This window comes from Physeter macrocephalus, chromosome 20 (genome assembly GCF_002837175.3).
Source record: "Physeter macrocephalus isolate SW-GA chromosome 20, ASM283717v5, whole genome shotgun sequence".
NCBI lineage: Eukaryota > Metazoa > Chordata > Mammalia > Artiodactyla > Physeteridae > Physeter > Physeter macrocephalus.
In genome coordinates this window covers 69,872,070-69,894,676 of record NC_041233.1, presented here as the reverse complement: position 1 = coordinate 69,894,676, position 22,607 = coordinate 69,872,070, and the positions used below count along the sequence as shown (strand labels likewise).

Genomic DNA, 22,607 nt, shown 5'->3' with positions numbered 1-22,607 from the left:
ATGCTGGTAATACTATCACCCATACACTCAACGTTTAATGTGCCAAATCCTGGATCTGAATACAATCCTGAGAAATTCTATTTCCATCATTCCACAATAATTTATGCAATACAAAAGATCATATACCTTGAAATAATATCTTTTACTTTAAAAAAGACATTATTTCAGCAAAAGCAATACAACTTCTGATAAGTCAAAATTCTTCTTTTACTAATCAGGTATTTAGATGTAAGAGAGAACATACTAGTCCCTAGTCATCTAGCAGGTGTAAATAAAACAAAAATAGATTTTTAATTGTTTCCTTTTTACATTGACCCACATAAATGACTGTAAATGAGAAGCATCTATGTCAGACTTCAAGAATAAGATATAATTTACTTGCTCTGCTGTACTATATTAATGAACATTCCATTTACATTACAAAACACCAAAATTAAATAACCAGTTTAAATGTGTGTGCTTGTTTTGTTTAAGTTCAATCAACTATATGGTTGCCTTATCTACATGATTCAATGAGGACCATCCAGTGCACGGAATAGCTTTAGACCGAAGCACTGAAAGTAAATTCCTCTACAACAAAAGGCAGGAATTTAAAGTGTATACACTCTGCCCCATTGAAGCAAAAAACCTCTTAAGAGTTATCTACACTTCATGCTTTAAGTTCTCTCTTCCTCCTCCTAACCTCTCTCTCTCTCTCTCTCTCTCTCCTTTTTTAACAGCTATTTTGAGATATTCATATACAATACAATTCAGCCATTTAAAGTGTAAATTAAATGGTATTTAGTATATTCACAGAGCTGTGCAACAGTCAACACAATCTAATTTTAAATATTTCCAATACCCCAAAAAGAAACTCTGTCCCTATTAGCAATCATTTGCTATTCAGCCACCCCTCACTCCTCACCCACCAGGCACTCCACAGCCCAAGACAACCACGAATTTTCTGTCTGTATAGATTTGCCTAATGTTGTCAAGGTTCATCCATTGTCATAGCATCTATCAGGACTTCATTCTTTTCTAATAAAGTGTAACATTCCATTTACAAACATATCACACTATTCACTCATCTGCTGATGGACATTTGGGATGTTTTGCTTTATGGCTATTATGAATAATGTTGTTAAAAATATTTATATACAAGTTTTTCTGTTTATCTATGTTGTCATTTCTCTGCGGTATATACCTAGGGGTGACATTGCTGGGTCATAAGGAGACTTTAACCTTTTGAGAAATTGACAGACTGTATTACAAAGTGGCTGCACCATTTTACATACCCAGCAACAATGTATGAGGCATTAAATTTCTCCACATCCTCAATTAATTTTTATCATTTATTATTAGTGATAATTGGTGATACTTATTGATGAATATTGGTAGTTAATGGTGATAATTATTGGTGAATAATAACATATATTATTGCTGATCATAACCATCCTACTGGGTGTGAAGTGGTATTTTGTGGGTTTTATTTCTATTTTCCTGGTGGCTAATGTTGCTGAGAATCTTTTCATATGTTTATTGGCCATTTATATATCTCATCTGAAGAAACGCCCAGTCATAATCCTTTGGCTATTTTTAATTGAATCGTTTGTTATTTTACTGAGTTGTAAGAGTTCTTTATATATTTAGATACAAGTCACTTAGATAAATGATTTACAAACATTTACTCTCATTCTTTAGGTTGTCTTTTCACTTTCTTGATGGTTTTATTTGAAGCACAAAAGTTTTTAATTTTGATGAATTCCAATTTATCTACTTTTTCTTTTGCCACTTGTGTTTTGGTGTCATATCTAAGAGGACTTTTCAAGGTCAGGAAAATTTATTCCTGTGTTTTCTTCTACGGATTTTTTAGTTTTAGCTCTTACATCTATGTGTATTTTTCCCTCAATTTTGTGGATGGTGTGAAGTATCGGTCCAACTTCATTCTTTTGCATGTGGCTATCCAGTTGCTCAACATCATTTGTTGGAAACACTAATCTTTCCCCAATTTAATTGTCTTAAAACCCTTGTAGAAAATCAACTGACTGTAAATATAAGGGTTTACTTCTGGACTCTCAATTTTATTCTGTTGATCATATGCCCATCCTTATGCCAGTAAGCTCTCCAAACTGATTAATGTAACTTTGCAGTGAGTTGAATTTAGGAAGTGTGAGTCTTCCGGCTTTGCTCCTCTTTTTCAAAATTGTTTTAGCTATTCGGGGTCCTCTGAATTTTTATATGAATGTTAGGATCCTCTTGTCAATTTTTACTAAGAAGCCAGTTGGTGTTTCGATAGGGATCATGCTGAATCTGTGTATCAGTTGGGAAGTATTGCCATCTTAACAATATAAAGTCTTCCAATCTACCAACTAGGAATATCTGACCATTCATTTAAATCTTTTTAATTTCTTTCACAATGTTTTGTAGTTTTTCAGAGTATAAGTTTCATACTTATCTTCTTAAATTTGTTCCTAAGTAATTTATTTTATTGATGTTATTTTAAATCAAATTGTTTTCTTAATTCTATTTTCAGATTGTTCATTGTTTGTGTATAGAAATATAACTGATTTTTGTATATTGATCTTATATTCTATAAGTTTAATGAAATCATTTATTAGTTCTAATAATCTTTTGGTGGTTTCCCGAGGATTTTTATACAAAAAACATGTCATCTGCTAATAGAGATAGTTTTACTTCTTTCCAATCTGGATGGCTGTTACCCCATTTCCTTGCCTAATTGCCCTGGCTTGAAGATCTCGGGACAATGTTGAACAGAAACGTTAAGAGTGGACATCCTTGATTTGTTCCTGACCTTAGGGAAGAATTCTTTAAATATGATGTTAACTAGCTATGTGTTTTTCATAGACACCCTTTACCAGGTTAAGTTTGCTTTCGCCCTTAGTTTGTTGGGTGTTTTATAATGAAAGGGTTTGGCGCTTTTTTTTTTTACCATCTATTGCGATTCTCATGTGATCAGTGTCCTTTATTCTACTGATATGGTGTATTGTATTGACTGATTTTCATATGTTGAACCAGTCTTACATTCATGAGATAAATCCTCCTTGGCTATAGTGTATAATTCTTTCATGTGTTTTTGGTTTCAGTTTGCTAGTATTTTGTTGAGGACTTTTTTTGTGTGTATTCATAAGGGATATTGGTCTGTGCTTATGTCGTAGTCTGTATTTGGTATCAGGATAATACTGGCCTCACAGAAAGAGTTGGGAAGCGTTCCTTCCTCTTCTATTTTTTTGGAAGAGTTTGTGAGGACTGATATTAATTCTTCTTTAAATGTTTGGTAGGATTCACCAGTTAAGCCATCTGAGCCTAGACTTTTCTTTGTGAAAAGTTTTAAAAATAATTTCATTTCATAATAGTTTTAGATTTATAGAAAAATTGCAAAGATATTTCAGAGTTTCAGTATGTCCCATACCCAGTTTCTCCTCTTAGTATCATTTTGCATTAGTACGGTATATTTGTGACAATCAGTGAACCAATATTGATACATTATTATTAACTAAAGTCCATTTTTTATTCTGTTCCAGGATCCTTTCTAGGATATTACGTTACATTTAGTAGTCATGTCTCCTAAAGCTTGACAGTTCTGATGAGTACTGATCAAGTATTTTTTAGATTCAGGTATTGTTCTTCAACTAGGACTGAGCTAATGTTTTTCTCATGATTCGATTAGAGTTATGGGTTTTGGGGAGGAAGACCACAGAGATAAAGTCCCATTCTTATCACATCATATCAAAGATACATACTATCACCATGACTAATCTCTGTTGATGTTGACCTTGATCACCTGGCTAAGGGTGTGTCTGCCAGACTTCTCCACTGTAAAGTGACTCAGTTTTACTCTTTTACCCCATTCCATACCGTGTTCTTTGCAAGGAAGTCACCATGTTCATCTCACACTTAAGGAGTGTGCATTTACGCTCCACCTACTCAAGGGCAAACTACCTACATAAATTTTTTGGAATTCTTCTGCATGGGAGAACATCAATTCTCCTCCATTTATTTATTTATTCAATAACTTGTTTATATCAGTATGGGTTCGCTGATATTTATTTTATATACCTGCTTATCATAAAATATTATTTTATTGCTCAAATTGTTCCTGTTTTGATCATGGGAGCTGTCTCTGGTGGCTCTAGTATCCCTCTGACATACTCTCATCATTGTAGTGTTTGTGTATGTGTGTGTGTGTGTGTGTGTGTGTGTGTGTGTGTGTTTGTGTATTTGAACAATTCCTTACATTCTGGCACTACAAGAAACTCCAGGCTCAGTTTGTGTATTTCCTGTCCCAGTCCGAGAATCGGCCAATTCTCCAAAAATCCCTTGTTCGTTTAATTGGAACACTGTATTGGAAAGCAAGATCTGGGCGCTACATGTGCTTGTTGCAGACAGGACATTGATCCATCTAGTGTGAAATTTTTTAATTACTAATGCAATCTTTCTGCTTGTTACCGGTCTAACTCAGATTTTATATTTCTTCTTGAATCAGTTTTGACAGTTTATCCCTTTCCAGAAGTTTTCCATTTCACCTAAATTATCCAGTTTGTTGGCCTACAGATGTTCATAGTGTACCCTTAGAAGGCTTTTTATCTCGAGAAGATCAGTAATAATATTGCCTCTTTCATTCCCGATTTTAGTGATTTGAATCTTCTCTCTTTTATTCTTGGTCAGTTGAGCTATTTTGCCAATTTTGTTGATCTTTCAAAGAACCAACTTACGTTCATTGATTTTCTATGCTGTTTCTCGGTTCTCTATTGCATTAATTTCTCCTCTAGTCTCTCTTATTTCCTTCATTTTCTGCACGCTCTATGCTTGGTTTCTTTCTTTCTCACACCACCCCATCCATCTAATCCTGTTATTATCTTCAATATGTACTCATAATCCAATCCTTGCCATATCCACCGCCACCTCTTGATCTGAGCCATCATCATCTCTCACCAGGTATGGTAATAACCTACTTACTAGTCTTCCTGTGTCTACAGGTGTCTATCTATAATCTAGTTTTAACACAGCAGCAGAATTATCAGTTTAAAAGCAGATCCTTTTAGCTCAAATCACTTAACTCCTCTGTGGAAAACCATTCAATGGTTTTCCATCTCTCTAAGAGTAGAAGTCAAAGCAGAGTTTCAGTGCTAATGGTGCATATTATAATCAATTGTGGGCTTACAAATATATACATCAAGCTGAGCCTCAAAGAAATTCTGATTTATAGGTCTGATGGGGGTCGAGTAGTGGAGTGGCACTCAGGGATATATAAATATATTTTTTAAGATCTACAGGTGATTCTAAAGGTCCAGCTAGATTGAGAACCACTGTGTTAAAGTGGATATGGAGGAGGAAAATAATCCTAGATATACAGGAGTTGCTGTTACTAATATGAATGCATAATATATTGCTAATCATTCTTTATTTTACGTATCAACAAAAAATAACTGCTAACGTTTGTTGAAATCTGGTAAGTAACAGGCAGTGGGGTATTCAGAACATATTAACTCATTTAGTACTATAAACCTTATAAAGTAGGCCCTACCATATTTTATAGATTCTAAGACATACTTTGTTTTCACATTTTAATATCTCTGAAGTCTGATGTATCTTATACTCAATGAAATTGTACAATCACTACTGGCCAGATGGCAGTTACGATATAGTTGTCATTGCCTGCACAGACACAAACTTGATTACTCTAGTCAATGGTACTATGTGAAATAAACAAAACTTTTTTTTCCTAAGTCAAAGTGATTTATGAAAAACTGGACTATGAACGTGAACAAGTTTTGGTAATACCTTACCCAATTTATTTTGCTTTTACTTTCCTTTCAATGTATATATATGTTGATATATAATAAAATCTATAAGTAATTCTGTAAGAGTCCTTTGAATAGTATAAAACAAATATCCTTAGTGGCAAGAGAGCCATAGTTAATTGGCACTGTTTTTTCTTTCTAAGTGGTACATCAAATGATTGATTTGTGTCATAACATTACAGAAAATGTTAAGGAAAAATAAGCTGATACTAAGGCCATTAACTGCCAAGATAGACGTTTATTTGAGCTCATTATTTAATAATGATTTTTAAAACTTCTTGCTTTTTTGACAAAGGAACATGTTTTATGGAAAGCTTTATCTAGATATTGCAATTTTGACCATTAAAAATAAAATACAGATTCTTACATTACTAAGAAATTGTACAAGAAGTTTCATACAGCACCTAAATTAATTAATTTTAATTTTACCACCCAAAGTAACATTTTCTCATTACTCTCTTCACTCGGTGCCCACTCTCCTCTCTCTAAATAAGTTGGGTGTATTTCTACAGAGGTACAGTAACTTACTTTGTAAACAATGATGCATTACATTAATAATATTTAGATGAGAACCCATTTACCACAAATTTAGACTCTCAGAGATGATTTTATCATAAATTGTTGACTCATGACATTTCCTTAGTAAAGTATAACTTAATGATATTAATTCTTTTCTGTTTTTCTGTGCCCATGAAACAGAGGAAAGAGTTAATCTGTTTGCCTTAAGAAAAGTAGTTTGTCACTCAGAGCTACTATTTATGGGTTTTAGTTTATTGTTTTTAACTCAAACTTCAAGTTGATTATGTTAAATTCAAATCCAGGTTTTATGCTGCCTGACTGTGAAATGTGCAGGAAAATAGAGTATCATGAACACAAGATCAGTCACTCATTGGACATTGACTTATCCCAGACAATATTGTTCTTACTGATTTTTAAGAATTAGAGATGCATACTATACTATGAAGTATAAGCAAATAATGTGGTAACGATCTATATTAATATATTTTTTATTCTTTAAAAAACTGTAAAGAGAATAAAAGAAATTAAAGTTCCTGGTACAGGAAATATAATCATTCAAATACACAAACCCACTAGTAATGTGAAGTTGATTAATATAACCTTACCTTTGCTTATGGGATCTATTATTCTATAGATTTTCCAGTTAGATTTTAATGGAGGCATACTACAGTTAAACCACCCAAAATATATAGGAATAAATGTTGTTAACTGAAAAAATTAACTTCTTATAACTGTTAAGATATGCATGATATTTCCACTTATGTTAGTCAAATATAAGATTAAATACCTTTATTGCAAGGAGTAATTATAAAATTTTAATGGGTTTGTGCCTTTAATACCTATTAAAAACTCATATTTTAGTTTAAACATGAAAATTATTAAGTAGGATGATGCTATTTAAAAAGTCTCCTTTTAATATATACCTGGCCCTAACAAATGTTTTTGTAATGTAATGACTATTTATCTAAACTTCAAGGTGCCTTTGAATCTCAGGTTTTCAAGACCTCTGTAACAAGCATAAGCTATAAAAATAAACTCATCCTTCTCATATTTTATAATATTTCCACCGATCAATGTCCACTTATTGTTTCCATTAATTAGCACAGCATCCCCTACATGCACACGAAACTTTCATATTTTTAATAGTGTTATCACAGAAATGGGTTTCGAGCTCCCATATGAAGAGGTAACATTAAAATTAAGGTCCTTTATAGTTTCATTTTTGTGTTTTTAAGAGCCCCTGAATTCAAGGGGTAATTATTCAAAGGTATAACATTATTAATGGGTTTCTGATATTAAAATTATAACACAAAAAATGTACGTGTGTGTTTATGAGACCCAAACCTTCGAATAGTTAAAAACAAAAAAGCAGGGCTTCCCTGGTGGCGCAGTGGTTGCGCGTCCGCCTGCCGATGCAGGAGAACCGGGTTCGCGCCCCGGTCCGGGAGGATCCCACATGCCGCGGAGCGGCTGGGCCCGTGAGCCATGGCCGCTGGGCCTGCGCGTCCGGAGCCTGTGCTCCGCAACGGGAGACGCCACAACAGAGGGAGGTCCGCGCATACCACAAAAAAAAAAAAAAAAAAAAAAAAAAAAAAAGCAATATGTCTGGTTTAATTAACACAATATATTTTTTAAATGTCTAAAGATTATTTTCATTTTAAAACAGTCCTTATATTTAGAAAAGCAAGTAATACAATTCCTATAACAAAATTACAGAAATACCAAGAAGGAAGAATCCTTTAAATAACCTTCATTTACTGTTAGATAAACTGTCATTCTACTACTCATAGGGGTCCTCTGAGGTTTACAATAATTGATGTCTTAGTGCTTTGGAGAAAGTAACATCTCCATATAAAGAAAAAATATTGAGGTATTTTCCTTTGGGGAATATTAGTGTTTATCTAATAGTTAAAACTGAATAAAGAGAGATAAAAACACATTTTTACCCCATTTACATAAAGTCTATAAATGGGATTATCATATTAGCTACAACTGTGTAGTTAAAAGTCTTTGGGTCTCTAAAACCAAAATGACAATCTTTTAATAATATAAAAATTATTAGCTAAAGAGATGTCTGGTAGTCATCAAAATAATATCACCTTTACTTTGGGCATCAACATAAGAATGGTTTCTAAGACATTTAGAAATTTGTATTTAAAAGATTTAATAAAATTAAAAATGATAAAATTCCCCATAATATTTTTTAACATGATATTGTAACATGACATGACCTCTCAACAGGACAGATTTTGTATTTTGGTAGAGGTAGGAAATTAAATGCAAATATTATTATATTCTTTAACAAAGATTCATTACCTGGAAGACTTGGAGGAGGACATTAAAAGGACGTTAAATTGAGGATTATCAAGAGGACATAGTAACATTTGGAACCACAAATTAGAACTGGCCCAGAGGTCCCTAATCTACTTCTCCCTTCCTTCCTATTTTTTCTCCATTCTCACATGTGCAACACATACTTAGATTTTGACTTCTAATCAAAAAATAAATTCATATTTGTATTTTAAAAATTAAAGTAATATCAGCTGGCCAGACCTTCCGATAATATGCAATAAACTACATACTACACAGAGGTGATATATTAACCAAAAGCAATTTGTCATTTTGAAAAGTGTGAAAGTTTCATAGTTAAATGAACAATTCCCATTATTTTTCTCAAATATTTAATAGTTTCTAAACTTTAGTATTACATATAAACATTCCTAGAGCTCTAGGAACCTCAAACTGAGAATAAGTTATATAGTATGACGCCTCTCTTTAGAGGAAACTGAATTCAATTAGACTGCTTACCCACCTAGTTAATGGCAGAGTTGCACATCGATGTTTTCACAATTCTATCTTTATCCAGTTACATTTTATAAACTTTAGAAATCAGATATTTAAACATTGCTAGTCATAATGAAGTGAGAACCCAGGCTCCCTGATTGAGCCTAACTTATTTTCTAATGATAAGAGGCATAAATAGTCACTTGCTCTACTCCATTATGGAATGTTTTCATATTGCCTACCACTTGTTTTTTTCCTTGCTGAATCCATACTTTTACCTTAATAGATTGTCTAGCATGTGTAGAAGATTGTTTATCTCCACACAGAATTCCACTTTCTGCAAAATATTTATATATTAATATTTTTTAAATTCCTTTTAAATTGGATTACATTTTATCATAGGACCATACCAAGTAAATTCTCACTGATGTTGCACTGCCCATGTATAGAAAATCAGAGAGGTGGAGAGAATTAGGGTAAGTAATTTATTTGCAGGGGAGTGTCAAGTTTGCAAATATATTATAGGTAGGCACTGGATGTTTGAAAATAGGAGAATAATTAAGAAGAACTCATGTCATTTACTAATTCTATAATTTGGAATATTCTGGATTGTTTTTAAATATAATCTTCTTATATGTGGAAAACAAGAAGATAAGTAATTATATCTCTGCTATACATTGTTTCACAAAATTAAACGTATAAAAATATACTGGGAAATGCAACAGCAAATAGAATGTTACTAATACTAACATTAATAGTAATAGACGGACTTCCCTAGTGGCGCAGTGGTTAAGAATCCGTCTGCCAATGCAGGTGACACGGCTTCGAGCCCTGGTCTGGGAAGATACCACATGTCACACAGCAACTAAGCCCGTGCGCCACAACTACTGAGCCTGCACTCTAGAGCCCGTGAGCCACAACTACTGAAGCCCGCACACCGCAACGAAGAGTAGCCCCCACTCGCCACAACTAGAGAGAGCCCTTGTGCAGCAACGAAGACCCAATACAGCCAAAAATAAACAAATAAATAAATAAATTTATAAAAAATAAAAATAGAATAATATTTAAAAAACAGAAACGCTTTTTCATTATATGAGGTATAGAACAATAAATCTGCACATTTAGGATCCTCATATTATTATATTTCTTTGTTCCTTTCAATTAACTAATACGTACAAAGTTAGGAAACTATATTTGTATAATATATTTACATCATCAGCTGTTGTTCTGTAACAGTATTACTGTTTTTATCAATTTTAAGATTATAAGGGACACACATGATTAATTCTGATATAGAAATGTATCAAATTGAGGTGCAATTCAAACATTCTTGGATTATCAGATACTCATGAAAAAGATCTGATTACCAAAAAAAGAATTCTACAAGATACAAACCAAAAATTAATATTTATTGCTCAGAATATTCTTTTAAATTGTAAGTTATAAAAATAATGTTTTTATAGTATAACTACCTAAATTAAAGAGATTGCAGGTTATTTAATCAACAAAATTAATATTGGTATCCACTATAAATTCTAACACTATTTTTAAAAAATTCTGCAACTAACCAATGCTTCTACAGATACTGATTTAAAATGACAGTGGCAAATTTTGCTCTAAAGCTTAAAAAATACTAGATTGACTTGCTCAATCTTAATAAATGAAACTGATTTGAAAATCTCGATTTGAAAGGAGGATGTCAATTAAGGAATACAGATCCATATGTTTGCTTGAATCTTTAAACAAAAGATTAAGTAATATTACTGTTACCTCTCTCCGTCGAGAAGCCCAACATGTTTGCTTGATCTTCCACACCACAGCGGCCACCAGTAACAAGGATAAAAAACAACTAGAAAATAAAACACAAATAAGTTTTACTTAAAACACTTGCAATGTGTCATGAAATGATAAAAGAATATGTAGAGGATTTAAAAATATATAGAAATAATCACTTTACCTTGGTAAATATTCAAGCAAAACAGATAAATTAGAAGTTTGTAAAACATTCTCAAATAAAAGCAAAGTACATAGGTAGAAAAATTATACTCTTTAATATATATTATAGTCTATCTTTCAGATTTTCTCTGTCAGAAGGAATGTAACTTGATAATTCTGTTGGTTTTATACAGCAATAAATTTTTTTAGAATTGCTATTGAGTCGTAAAATCTGGCAGTTTTATAAATTTAAATATCACACATTTATTCATTTTACCTTTATTAGCAACTATCTTATATCTGAGAATACGCCTGTAGTTCTCAACTGAAGGTGATTTAGCCCTGCCCCCCATCCCCCCACTGGGACATTTGACTACGTCTAGATACATGTTTGATTACCACACTGGGAGAGAAGTGCAACTTGCATCTAGTGAGTGTAGCCAGGGATGCTGCTAAACATCCTGCAATGCACAGGACTGCCCCCAATGACAAAGAATTATTCTGTCCAAAATGTCAGTTCTACAGAAGTTGAGAATCCCTTGTATATGCTAATGTTTAAATTAAGAAATAATTCAGTTACAATGTATATACATGTGGTCGATATGTATTAGGTCCCATATGCGATAGACTATGTAACAGAGGATACTTTTTTAGCAGTAATTTGAGACTGACAAATCTCAAAATAACAAGATTTATGTGAATCTGGTTAACCAATCCCAAACACGCATTACTGTTTCTTTTCCCTTCCGTTGCTCTGTGGTCAAAGATTATGCTATGAAAAGACCCAGAAATGAGCAGAACGGTGCCACTATAAATTCACCGGTCATGACCACTACCAAAAACCTAGTCTTCACCCTTAACTGATAACCCTTGTACTCATCAATTGATTCACTCATAAGCAGTGTAAATGTTGACACTTTCTACTCTTGTCAAATACTTAATATATATTTTCTCCTTGCCTCACTTAAAGAAATCTTAGAATATCTTTCAATGATGCTGACAATGACATTGATAATTCTAGCACCCATCCACTGAGTGCTGAACACATTCCAGATACTGTGCTAGATACATCACACTGATGACTGGGTTTAGTTTTATAAGAACATTTCCAGATAGGATATATTATTCTTATTTTAGAAAAGAAGAATCCAATGCTCAGAAAAGTCCAAAGTAAATTGCTTATAGTCACACAGGGAGTTTAAGTGGTAGAGCCAAAATTCAAAACGAGCCACATAAGCCTCAGACTCTTTCCTTCCCATCTGTTGGGAACTCTGAACTCTGCGCATGCACCCTATGTCATAACAGTTGTTTTCCATATTCCCCAGTATCAATCACTGAGGTACCTTACTGCTTTTTACATAATTATCTTTCCCTCTAGTATTTATAAACTCATTCTATTTCATCTAAATTTAAATTTTCAGAAGTGCTCAAGTCCCACATCTCCTAAAAACTAAAAAACAATAGCCCTATTTTATTAACGCTGTAGCTTCCTCTAGTTTGTTGAGCAAGTGGTCCATGTAGCCACTTCCACGTCAATTTCCTCATAACCTAGTCTTATTTAATGTCTTATAATTTGGTATCCAATTTGTATACTATAAAAATGTTAATATTAATAATTAATGTTTATATACTATGCAACAATTTAGTGGGTACTTCCTCATCACGACTTTCTAAAAATTAAATAAACTAGTCTTTTCTCTATCAACTGTCTTTTACTTCTCAATTGACAATACCAACCATCCATCCTTTAAAACCCTTCTGAACACTTTATTTTCTTGGCTTCCTTCATCCTTCTTGACACACTATGGAGTCAATGAAAGTAGACTGCATTCCTGATTCCTTGCTTTAAATTATGGACATTCCTGAAAATTCATTCACAAGACCATGATATTATCTATTCTTGCTCTCAGAAAAAGAGCTCAGTTATTCTCATGGCTTCAACTATGACCTCATTTGGAATCATTTCCAAATATAAGTCATTTAACCTGCCAAAATGAGAGCATCTTATCATTAAAAGAGACCAATGACATTATTTAGTTCAGACTCCCTCCCAGGAAAGAAATTCCCAGCACAACTCTGATTGTGATCCCGTTCCTAATTAAATACACGTAGTAGCTTCTGCTGGCTCATAAGTTGGTGCATTTTATTTTTAGCTAGCACAAACTATGAAAATTTTCTGTTAAGCTGTCTTTCTAACTTTTATTAATCAGTGCTGCTTCTGTCTCTGGGTTACACTGAATCAGTCATTTCCTTCTTCTATATTGTAATACTTCTTTATACATTTGAAGACTCTTACATGATTCCTTCTAGTCCACTGGTTCTCAATCAGGAGAGTTTTGCCCTCCAGGGACATTTGGCAGTGGCTGGAGACATTTTTGGTTGTCACCACTTGGTGGACATCAAGTGGGATGCTGGCAAATATGGTACAATATAGAGGTCAGTCCTCCTCCCCACAACAAAGATTCTCCCAGCCAACCAGCCAATAGTGCCGAAACCCTGTTCTAGTCTGAATGACTGCCAAAGCAGTTACACTTCCCTTGTTATATCCAGGTTAACAACGCAACTGTTGAAATACAGTAGTGAGAATTGATACTTTATATATAGTCCAAGGATCCATTTATCTGAATTTAAGTCTTACCATAATATCTTAAGAATTTTAACAAGAGAGATAAATATCACCTCAAATCTACCATGTCCAAACTGTACTCCTGAGTAACGTTCATAATAAAAGTAACTAACATCTATTGAGTAATATGTACCAAGCACTGTGTTACATGTTGTACATGCATTAATTCTTTCATTACCACAATCACACATGATATACTGTGTATTCTGTTATGTACTCATTTAAAAGATGAGAAAGTTGAGGTCATGGAGAGTTTACGTAAATTGCCTAAGTTACAAAAGTCTTAAATTGCAAGTTCTCCCCTTTCTGTTGACTTCTTGTCTCACCATTACTTTCCAGGTAAAATGTTAAAACACATTCAATTTTATCATCCCTTATATTGAGTCAGACACCATATCTTGTCAACCGTTTCTCTCACAGTGTATGCAGTAGTAGACAATAGTACACATACCAAAATTCATTTACATTTAATAATTAAACGTAACCTAAATACCAGAAAGTATTTTTATTTGACAATTTGTAATTCAAAATATCTTCCCCCCAAAATAGTTACATGATCAAGATTCAGTTTAGGACAGTGAAGACTTGCTGAATTTCTCCAAAGGGAACTTAAATTCTTTCTGATCTAAATTTCATGACACAAGTGAAGAGTGTCACTTTTACAATGATAGAGGAAGCCAGTAAAAAATTTTTCAGTTTTCACGATTTTACCTCCTTGAGAAGAGGAGATATACACTTCAGGGGTTTGTATGCTTTCTATGTTAATTCATATTAGGCTGGTAATAAAAAGAAATAAAAAGAAAATATTCTTCTAATAATATACTATTATAGGAATAGATATGGGGTTATACCAGCAGAGACACCGAGAGTTTAAACTAAAGGGTACAGAGAAAACAAGATGGAATGAAAGAAGGTTTTCAGGCTTCTTGGATTCTATGGGATGGGAACATAGAGCTATTTAGTTGGAAGCAGGCTTCATCCTTTAAGAAAAGGGAAGAAGGACCCAGAAGGGAATCAGAGACCTTTAGAGCTCCCACTCCCACCACAGGCCCAGGAGGCAAAGATGGATCCTCCTCAGTTTCAAAGGGTGGAGCCTCTTGGGTTTTACAGGACCAGGATACCCCCGCCAAGAGCCCTGGCACCAAGGCTGCAGCACAGTACTGTAACATCAGGGCCACCTTGCCAAGCTAACGTGGCAGGGCCGTACCACGGAGCTATGCGGTGACGCTGCCACCTCAGGGGACCTGGAGGTAGAGCACTGAGCCAAGGAGGGTTATTCTCGAATCTTTAAGTTCTGATGGGATTAGCCTTCCTTGGGACCCACTGCCCCTTTCTTCCTTTACTTCTCTTCCTTTTGAAATGAGAATATCTATTCTATGCCTATACCACCGTGGTATTTTGGAATCACATAATTTGCCTGGTTTCACAGGCTCACAACTAGAGAGGAATTTTGCCTCGGGTTAACTTGTACCCCAAATCTCACCCATATCTGATTTAGACGATATTCAGATGAGACTTCAGACTTTACTGTCGATTCTGGAATGAATTAAGCCTTTTGGGATTGCTGGGATGAAACAAATGTACTTTGCACGCAAAAAGGACATGATTTAGGGGGCTAGAGGCAGAATGCTACAAAAGTTCCTCCAAAAGTTGTATGTTGAAACCCTAACCTCCAATGTGATTATACTTAGAGATAGGAACTTTTGGATGCAACTAAAGTTAAATGAGGTCATAATGGTAGAGCCCTGAGCCAGTAGCATTAGTGTCCTCATAAGAAGAAACAGCAGAGAGCTTGTGCTCTCTCCCCAGGCACTTGTACCGAGAAAAGGCCACGTGAACACAGACCAAGAAGGTGGTCATCTACAGTCCAAGAAGAAAGCTCTCACCAGAAGCCAACCATGCTGGCACTCAGATCTTAGACTTCCCAGTCTCCAAAACTGTGAGATTATAAACTTTCTGTTGTTAAAGTCACTCAGTCTGTGTTCGTTGTTTATGGCAGCCTGAGCAGACTAAGACACTCCCCAGAGTCAAAAGGAAGAATAAGTTCCATGTTTGTTCTGGTCAGGGCCCTGGCTACATTTCTTTCTGACATACACTCTGTCGTGCATCAGCTTTATTCTCAGGCTTGTTTTTCTCTTAGATACAAAAGCGAATGCCGCAGTTCCAGACTTCTATCACATACCATTATACATGCCCACTCTTCGCCAATCACTTGGCGAAATGAAGGGTATGCACTTACTGGCTTTAGCCCACCCATGAAGCTGGTGAGGGATCAATTCCTCCCAAATTGAATCCTCACTGCATAGCCACATGGAAGGAGTTAAATGAAGGCTGGGAAAGAATCCATAAAATCTACTTCTGATATCATTTATGTAAAATTCATAGCAAAACACCTGAATGAATCTCCCCCAAACCGGTAACAGATTTACAAATCTAAAGAGCACATTTGATAACTCTTCAATCCTTTCTTGAAATATTTTACAGAAAATAGACTGCTCTAAAGCCTCCTTGACAAAGTATTAAAAAGGCAAGCAACATATAGTAAGGAAGACCTTCCTGGTTAACTACTCCTGTTACAAATCATGTACCTGGATAAAACCTTAATCTCACAAACTTGCACCAAAAATTATAAAGGTCAATGTATACAGTGTTCTTTTCTACACTCAACTTTTATTTAAAGCATACCTTTTGAAACCATGTAGTCAAGATAAAAGTTTCAATTACAAAATTCCCTTAATATTTTTAAAGTAGCAAATGCTCTTCTTAAAAAGCTTTCCTAAAGCACTAATGCATAACACACATAGAGAAATCACAAGTATACAGCTCAATGAATTATCGCAAAGAAAATATACCCATGTAACCACCACCCCAGTAAAGAAATAGTACTTTGCCCTTCCCCTCTTCATCAGAGGTCACTAGCATAATGATTTTTAACACCATAGTGTGTTTCTGCCTATTTCTGAACTTTATACAAATGGAATCCTAAAATATTCATTCTTTTGTTTCTAGCTTCTTTTGTTCAAAACTATGTTAGTGAATGCCATCCATATTGTTCTTTTAGAATTAGTTTGTTCTTTTCATTGCCCCATATTCTATTATTTTTAGGTATTTGGGTTATTCCAAGGTTTTGGCTATTTAAAACACACTGCTATAAATATGTTTAACATGACCTTTGATGGAATGGAATTGTTGGATCACAGAGTATGGGTAAGCTCAACTTTAGAATATAGTCAAATTGTTTTCAAAGTTGTTGCACCAACTTCTAGACCACCAGAAGTGTCTAGAGTTCCACATCCACTCCAACATTTGATTATCATCTATCTTGTTCTTTTTAGCCACTATAATGGGTGAATAGTAGATAGTATTATATTGTGGTTTTAATTTGCATTCCCTGATAAAAATTAAATGGAGCACATTTTTATATTTTGTTAGCCACTTATCCTTTTTTGTGAAGTGCTTATTCAAGTCTCTTGCCATTTTGGGGGCGGAGAGTTGAGTTTTAAGACTGTTTTTTATTGATTTATATGATTTATATATTGTGACTATAAGGCCTTTATCCTTTATATAGGTGGTGAATATTTTATACTACTGCATGGCTTGACTTTTCACAATGTTAATGACATCTTCTGACAACAAAAATTGTTAGTTTTACTGTAGTCTAATTTTATTGAAGTGCTTTGTGTGTCTGTTTAAGAAATTTTCCCAGTTCTAAAGATGTGAAGAAGAATTCCCATATTACCTTCTAGATGATACTTCATTGTTTTTCCTTTTCTCCTGGTATTTATTTTTATGATTAGTATGAGGTAGGAGTCAAATGTTACTTTTCTCCATATGGATGGTTAACAGATCCAACACCCGATAAAGTTTTTCTTAAAGCTATAAATAAATATTGACAGACAGTCCTTGACTTGCTAACCAATCTGAAGAATGGCGCACTTCCATCACAGCCCTTTCTGCTGTATCAAATTTACAGAGGGACTGAGGTCTTATTTGTATCTTATAGAAAATGTCGATATTCTCTATAGAGATATTTTACTTTAGACATCTGTAGGCTGTGCTTACAATGTACCCAAAGCTTCTTCAGTGCTATTTAAGTCTGCCATGTGGGTTCAGTCTGGGGCCTGGGCAGAGTTCTAACCATTAGCCACTTCTCAAATTCTTTGGTATACTAATTAGGATAAGAGCCTCACATGGAAGATCCCAGAAGTTCAACTTTATGGGATGGCTTTTCTCTCTCTGTTATTTCCCAGACTTTTTCTGGTTCTCTGGGCTTCACTTTTCCATCCTCTGGCCAGAAACTACCCGCTTCTGTGATTGTGCCACATTCTGCATTGGGAGGACAGAGAAGAGGGAAAAGCAATGGATTTGTATTGACCCTCCTGTACCCAAAGTTCTGCCTTATGTAGAAGATTCCCAACCCTTGGAGATTTGGCTCTAGCAGCTTCCTGGCCGTTTTTGCTGCAGCCGGTGTTCCTGCTTCAAGACTGTTTGGAATTGGGGATAAGTAAATATTTTAAAAAGAGAGGAAAAATTGGGGGGTGGATCTCCCCTACTCTCTGAGCTTCAAGGGCTTCCTTTTCCACAGCACAGGTCAGAACTAGAGTATTTTTCCAGGATTTTTCTGCATTGAGGCTCAAGGCAGGGGATACTGGAGGAATAAATGGTTAACTTCCAAATATTTCAGGGTGCTCTGAATTCTGGTGTTCTTCCCTGATCTGCCTGATGATACTTACTTTTCACAATTACCAAATAGCTGCCCATGCATATCATCCACGTTTTATAGTTGAGACCCACGGGACCTAAAGAGAGATTATGTTTATGTAGTGTTTCCTGGAACTGGAAGCCTGATGGTGAATGGATTTTTGATAGAGCTGCAAAGGCATTTCAAAAGAGAAAGACCAGTCTTTTCCAAAGGCTGTAAAAACTGGATATCCATATGCAAAATGATGAAACTTGACCTACACCTCAATCATAAACAATAATGAAAATGGATCATAGACTCAAAAACAAAAGATATCTGAAATGGATCACAGACTTAAATGTACAATGTAAAAGTATAAAACACTTAGAAGGAAATCTATGTGACCTTGAGTAGGCAAAGAGTTCTTATATGACACCAAAAGCATAACTTATAAAAGAAAAAAAAATACATTGGATTTTATCAAAATTAAAACATTTTTTCTCCACAAAAGACACTGTTAAAAGAATAAAAATACAAGTCAAAGTCTGGGAGAAAATTATATCAAATCACACTTCTGGCAGAAGATTTACATCCAGACGTATAAAGAATACTCAAACCCAAGAATAAGAAAACAAACAATAAAAAATAGGCAAAAAATCTGCAAAGACACTTAACCAAAGAAGATAAAAGTATGGCTAATAAGTACATGAAAAGATATTCAATGTCATTAGCCATGAGGGAAATGTAGATTAAAATTATGATAAGATACCACCACACACCTATTTGAATGGCTATAATAAAAAATACTAACAAGACCAAGCACTGAGTATGTGGAACAACTGAAACCCTCATACTTTGCTGGTGGCAAGGCAAAATGATACAGTCACTCTGAAAAATAGTGGCAGTTATTATAAAGATAAACATACATTTGCTATATGATTCTGCAATCCCACTTCCAGATATTTATCCTAAAGAAATGAAAACTTATGTCTGCACAAAACCTATACAAGTATGAATCTTGTCCACGGCAGGATTATTCATAGCTGCCGAAAAGTATAACAATTCTTATCTATCAAAGGGTGGATGGATAAACAAACTGGAGTATATTCATACAATGGAATACCACTTAACAACAAAAATGAAATGGACTATTGATGGAAAAAACCAACTTGGATAAATCTCAAATGCAGTATGCTAAGGGAAAGAAACCAATCTCAGGAGGTTACATACTGCATGATTCCATGTATATGACATTCTGGGAAAGGCAAAACTATACAGACAGGGTACCAATCAGTGGTTGCCAGGGTTTATGGCTGAGGAAAAAGCCTGACTGTAAAGGAAGCCCTATGAAGGTTTCTTTGAGATTCTGGAACTGGTCTATATCCTGATAGAGCTGATGATTACAAGAAACTATACAGAGGAGCTTCAAGATGGTGGAAGAGTAAGACACGGATATCACCTTCCTCCCCACAAATACATCTACATGTGGAACAACTCCTACAGAACACCTACTGAAGGCTGGCAGAAGACCTCAGACCTCCCAAAAGGCAAAAAACTCCCCTCGTACCTGGGTAGGGCAAAAGAGAAAAGAATAAACAGAGACAAAAGAATAGGGACGGGATCTGCACCAGTGGGAGGGAGCGGTGAAGGAGGAAAGGTTCCCACACACTAGAAGCCCCTTCACGGCGGAGACTGCGGGTGGCGGAGTGGGGAAGCTTCGGAGCCACGGAGGAGAGCACAGCCACAGGGGTGCGGAGGGCAAAGCGGAGAGATTCCCGCAGAGTATCGGTGCCGACCAGCACTCACCAGCCCGAGAGGCTTGTCTGCTCACCCGCCGGGACAGGAGGGGCTGGGAGCTGAGGCTCGGGCTTCGGCCGGATCGCAGGGAGAGGACTGGGGTTGGTGGCGTGAACACAGCCTGAAGGGGGCCAGTGCGCCACGGCTAGCCGGGAGGGAGTCCGGGAGAAGTCTGGAGCTGCCGAAATGGCACGAGACCTTTTCTTCCCTCTTTGTTTCCTGGTGCGCGAGGAGAGGGGATTAAGAGCGCTGCTTAAAGGAGCTCCAGAGACGGCCGTGAGCCGTGGCTATCAGCGCGGAACCCAGAGACGGGCATGAGACGCTAAGGCTGCTGCTGCCGCCACCAAGAGGCCTGTGTGCGAGCACAGGTCACTCCCCACACCTCCCCTCCCGGGAGCCTGTGCAGCCCGCCACTGCCGGGGTCCCGGGATCCAGGGACAACTTCCCCGGGAGAACGCACGGCGCGCCCCACGCTGGTGCAACGTCACGACGGCCTCTGCCGCCGCAGGCTCGCCCCGCCTCCGTGCCCCTCCCTCCCCCGGCCTGAGTGAGCCAGAGCCCCCGAGTCAGCTACTCCTTTAACCCCGTCCTGTCTGAGCGAAGAGCAGACGCCCTCCGGTGACCTACACGTAGAGGCGGGTCCAAATCCAAAGCTGAACCCCGGGAGCTGTGCGAACAAAGAAGAGAGGGGGAGGTCTCTCCCAGCAGCCTCAGGAGCAGCGGATTAAGTCTCCACAATCAACTTGATGTACCCTGCATCTGTGGAATACCTGAATAGACAACGAATCATCCCAAATTGAGGAGGTAGACTTTGGGAGCAACGATATATACATATATATATATTTTTTTTTTTTTTCCCTTTTTCTTTTTGTGAGTGTGTATGTGTATTCTTCTGTGTGTGATTTTGTCTGTCTAGCTTTGCTTTTACCATTTGTCCTAGGGTTCTGTCTGTCCTTTTTATTTTTTACATAAAAAATTTTTTTATTAATAATTATTTTTTATTTTAATAACTTTACTATATTTTATCTCCTTTCTTCCTTCCTTCCTTCCGTTCTTTCTTTTCTTTCTTTTTCTTATTTTTTCTCCCTTTTATTCTGAGCCATGTGGATGAAAGGCTCTTGGTGCTCCAGCCAGGTATCAGGGCTGTGCCACTGAGGTGGGAGAGCCAAGTTTAGGACACTGGTCCACAAGAGACCTCCCAGCTCCACGTAATATCAAACAGCGAAAATCTCCCAGAGATCTCCATCTCAACGCCAAAACCCAGCTTCACTCAACGACCAGCAAGCTACAGTGCTGGACACCCTATGCCAAACAACTAGCAAGACAGGAACACAACCCCACCCATTAGCAGAGAGACTGCCTAAAATCATTATAAGGCAACAGACACCCCAAAACACACCACCAGACGTGGACCTGCTCACCAGAAGGACAAGATCCAGCCTCATCCACCACAACACAGGCACTAGTCCCTTCCACCAGGAAACCTACACAACCCACTGAACCAACCTTAGCCACTGGGGACAGACACCAAAAACAACGGGAACTATGAACCTGCAGCCTGTGAAAACGAGACCCCAAACACAGTAAGATAAGCAAAATGAAAAGACAGGAAAAACACACAGCAGATGAAGGAGCAAGGCAAAAACCCACCAGACCTAACAGATGAAGAGGAAATAGGCAGTCTACCTGAAAAAGAAGTGAGAATAATGATAGTAAAGATGATCCAAAATCTTGGAAACAGAATGGAAAAATACAAGAAACATTTAACAAGGACCTAGAAGAACTAAAAAGCAAACAAACAAAGGTGAACAACACAATAAATGAAATTTAAAACTCTCTAGAGGGATCAATAGCAGAATAACTAAGGCAGAAGAATGGATAAGTGACCTGGAAGATAAAATAGTGGAAATAGGGCTTCCCTGGTGGCGCAGTGGTTGAGAGTCCGCCTGCCGATGCAGGGGACACAGGTTCGTGCCCCGGTCTGGGAAGATCCCACATGCCGCGGAGCCGCTGGGTCCGTGAGCCATGGCCGCTGAGCCTGCGCGTCCGGAGCCTGTGCTCCGCAACGGGAGAGGCCGTTGAAAACTTCCCTAATCTGGGAAAGGAAATAGTTAATCAAGTACAGGAAGCACAGAGAGACCCATACAGGATAAATCCAAGGAGAAACATGCCAACACATATATTAATCAAACTATCAAAAATTAAATACAGAGAACAAATATTTAAAGCAGCAAAGGAAAAACAACAAGTAACACATAAGGGAATCCCCATAAGGTTAACAGCTGATCTTTCAGGAGAAATTCTGCAAGCCAGAAGGGAGTGGCAGGACATATTTAAAGTGATGAGAGAGAAAAACCTACAACCAAGATTACTCTACCCAGCAAGGATCTCATCCAGATTTGATGGAGAAATTAAAAGCTTTACAGACAAGCAAAAGCTAAGAGAATTCAGCACCACCAAACCA

At 36.5% G+C, this 22,607-nt stretch overlaps 1 protein-coding gene across 2 annotated transcripts in view; it reads right to left on the bottom strand.

Annotated features, from left to right (window-relative positions):
- Positions 1 to 22,607, bottom strand: part of ATRNL1 (attractin like 1) — a 744,759-nt gene that overhangs the window by 376,914 nt on the left and 345,238 nt on the right. For both annotated transcript variants that reach the window (XM_024121650.1, XM_024121651.1), the window contains exon 26: positions 10,875 to 10,953. In XM_024121650.1, the coding sequence (XP_023977418.1) occupies positions 10,875 to 10,953 (79 nt within the window). The remainder of the gene's footprint in view (positions 1 to 10,874; positions 10,954 to 22,607) is intronic.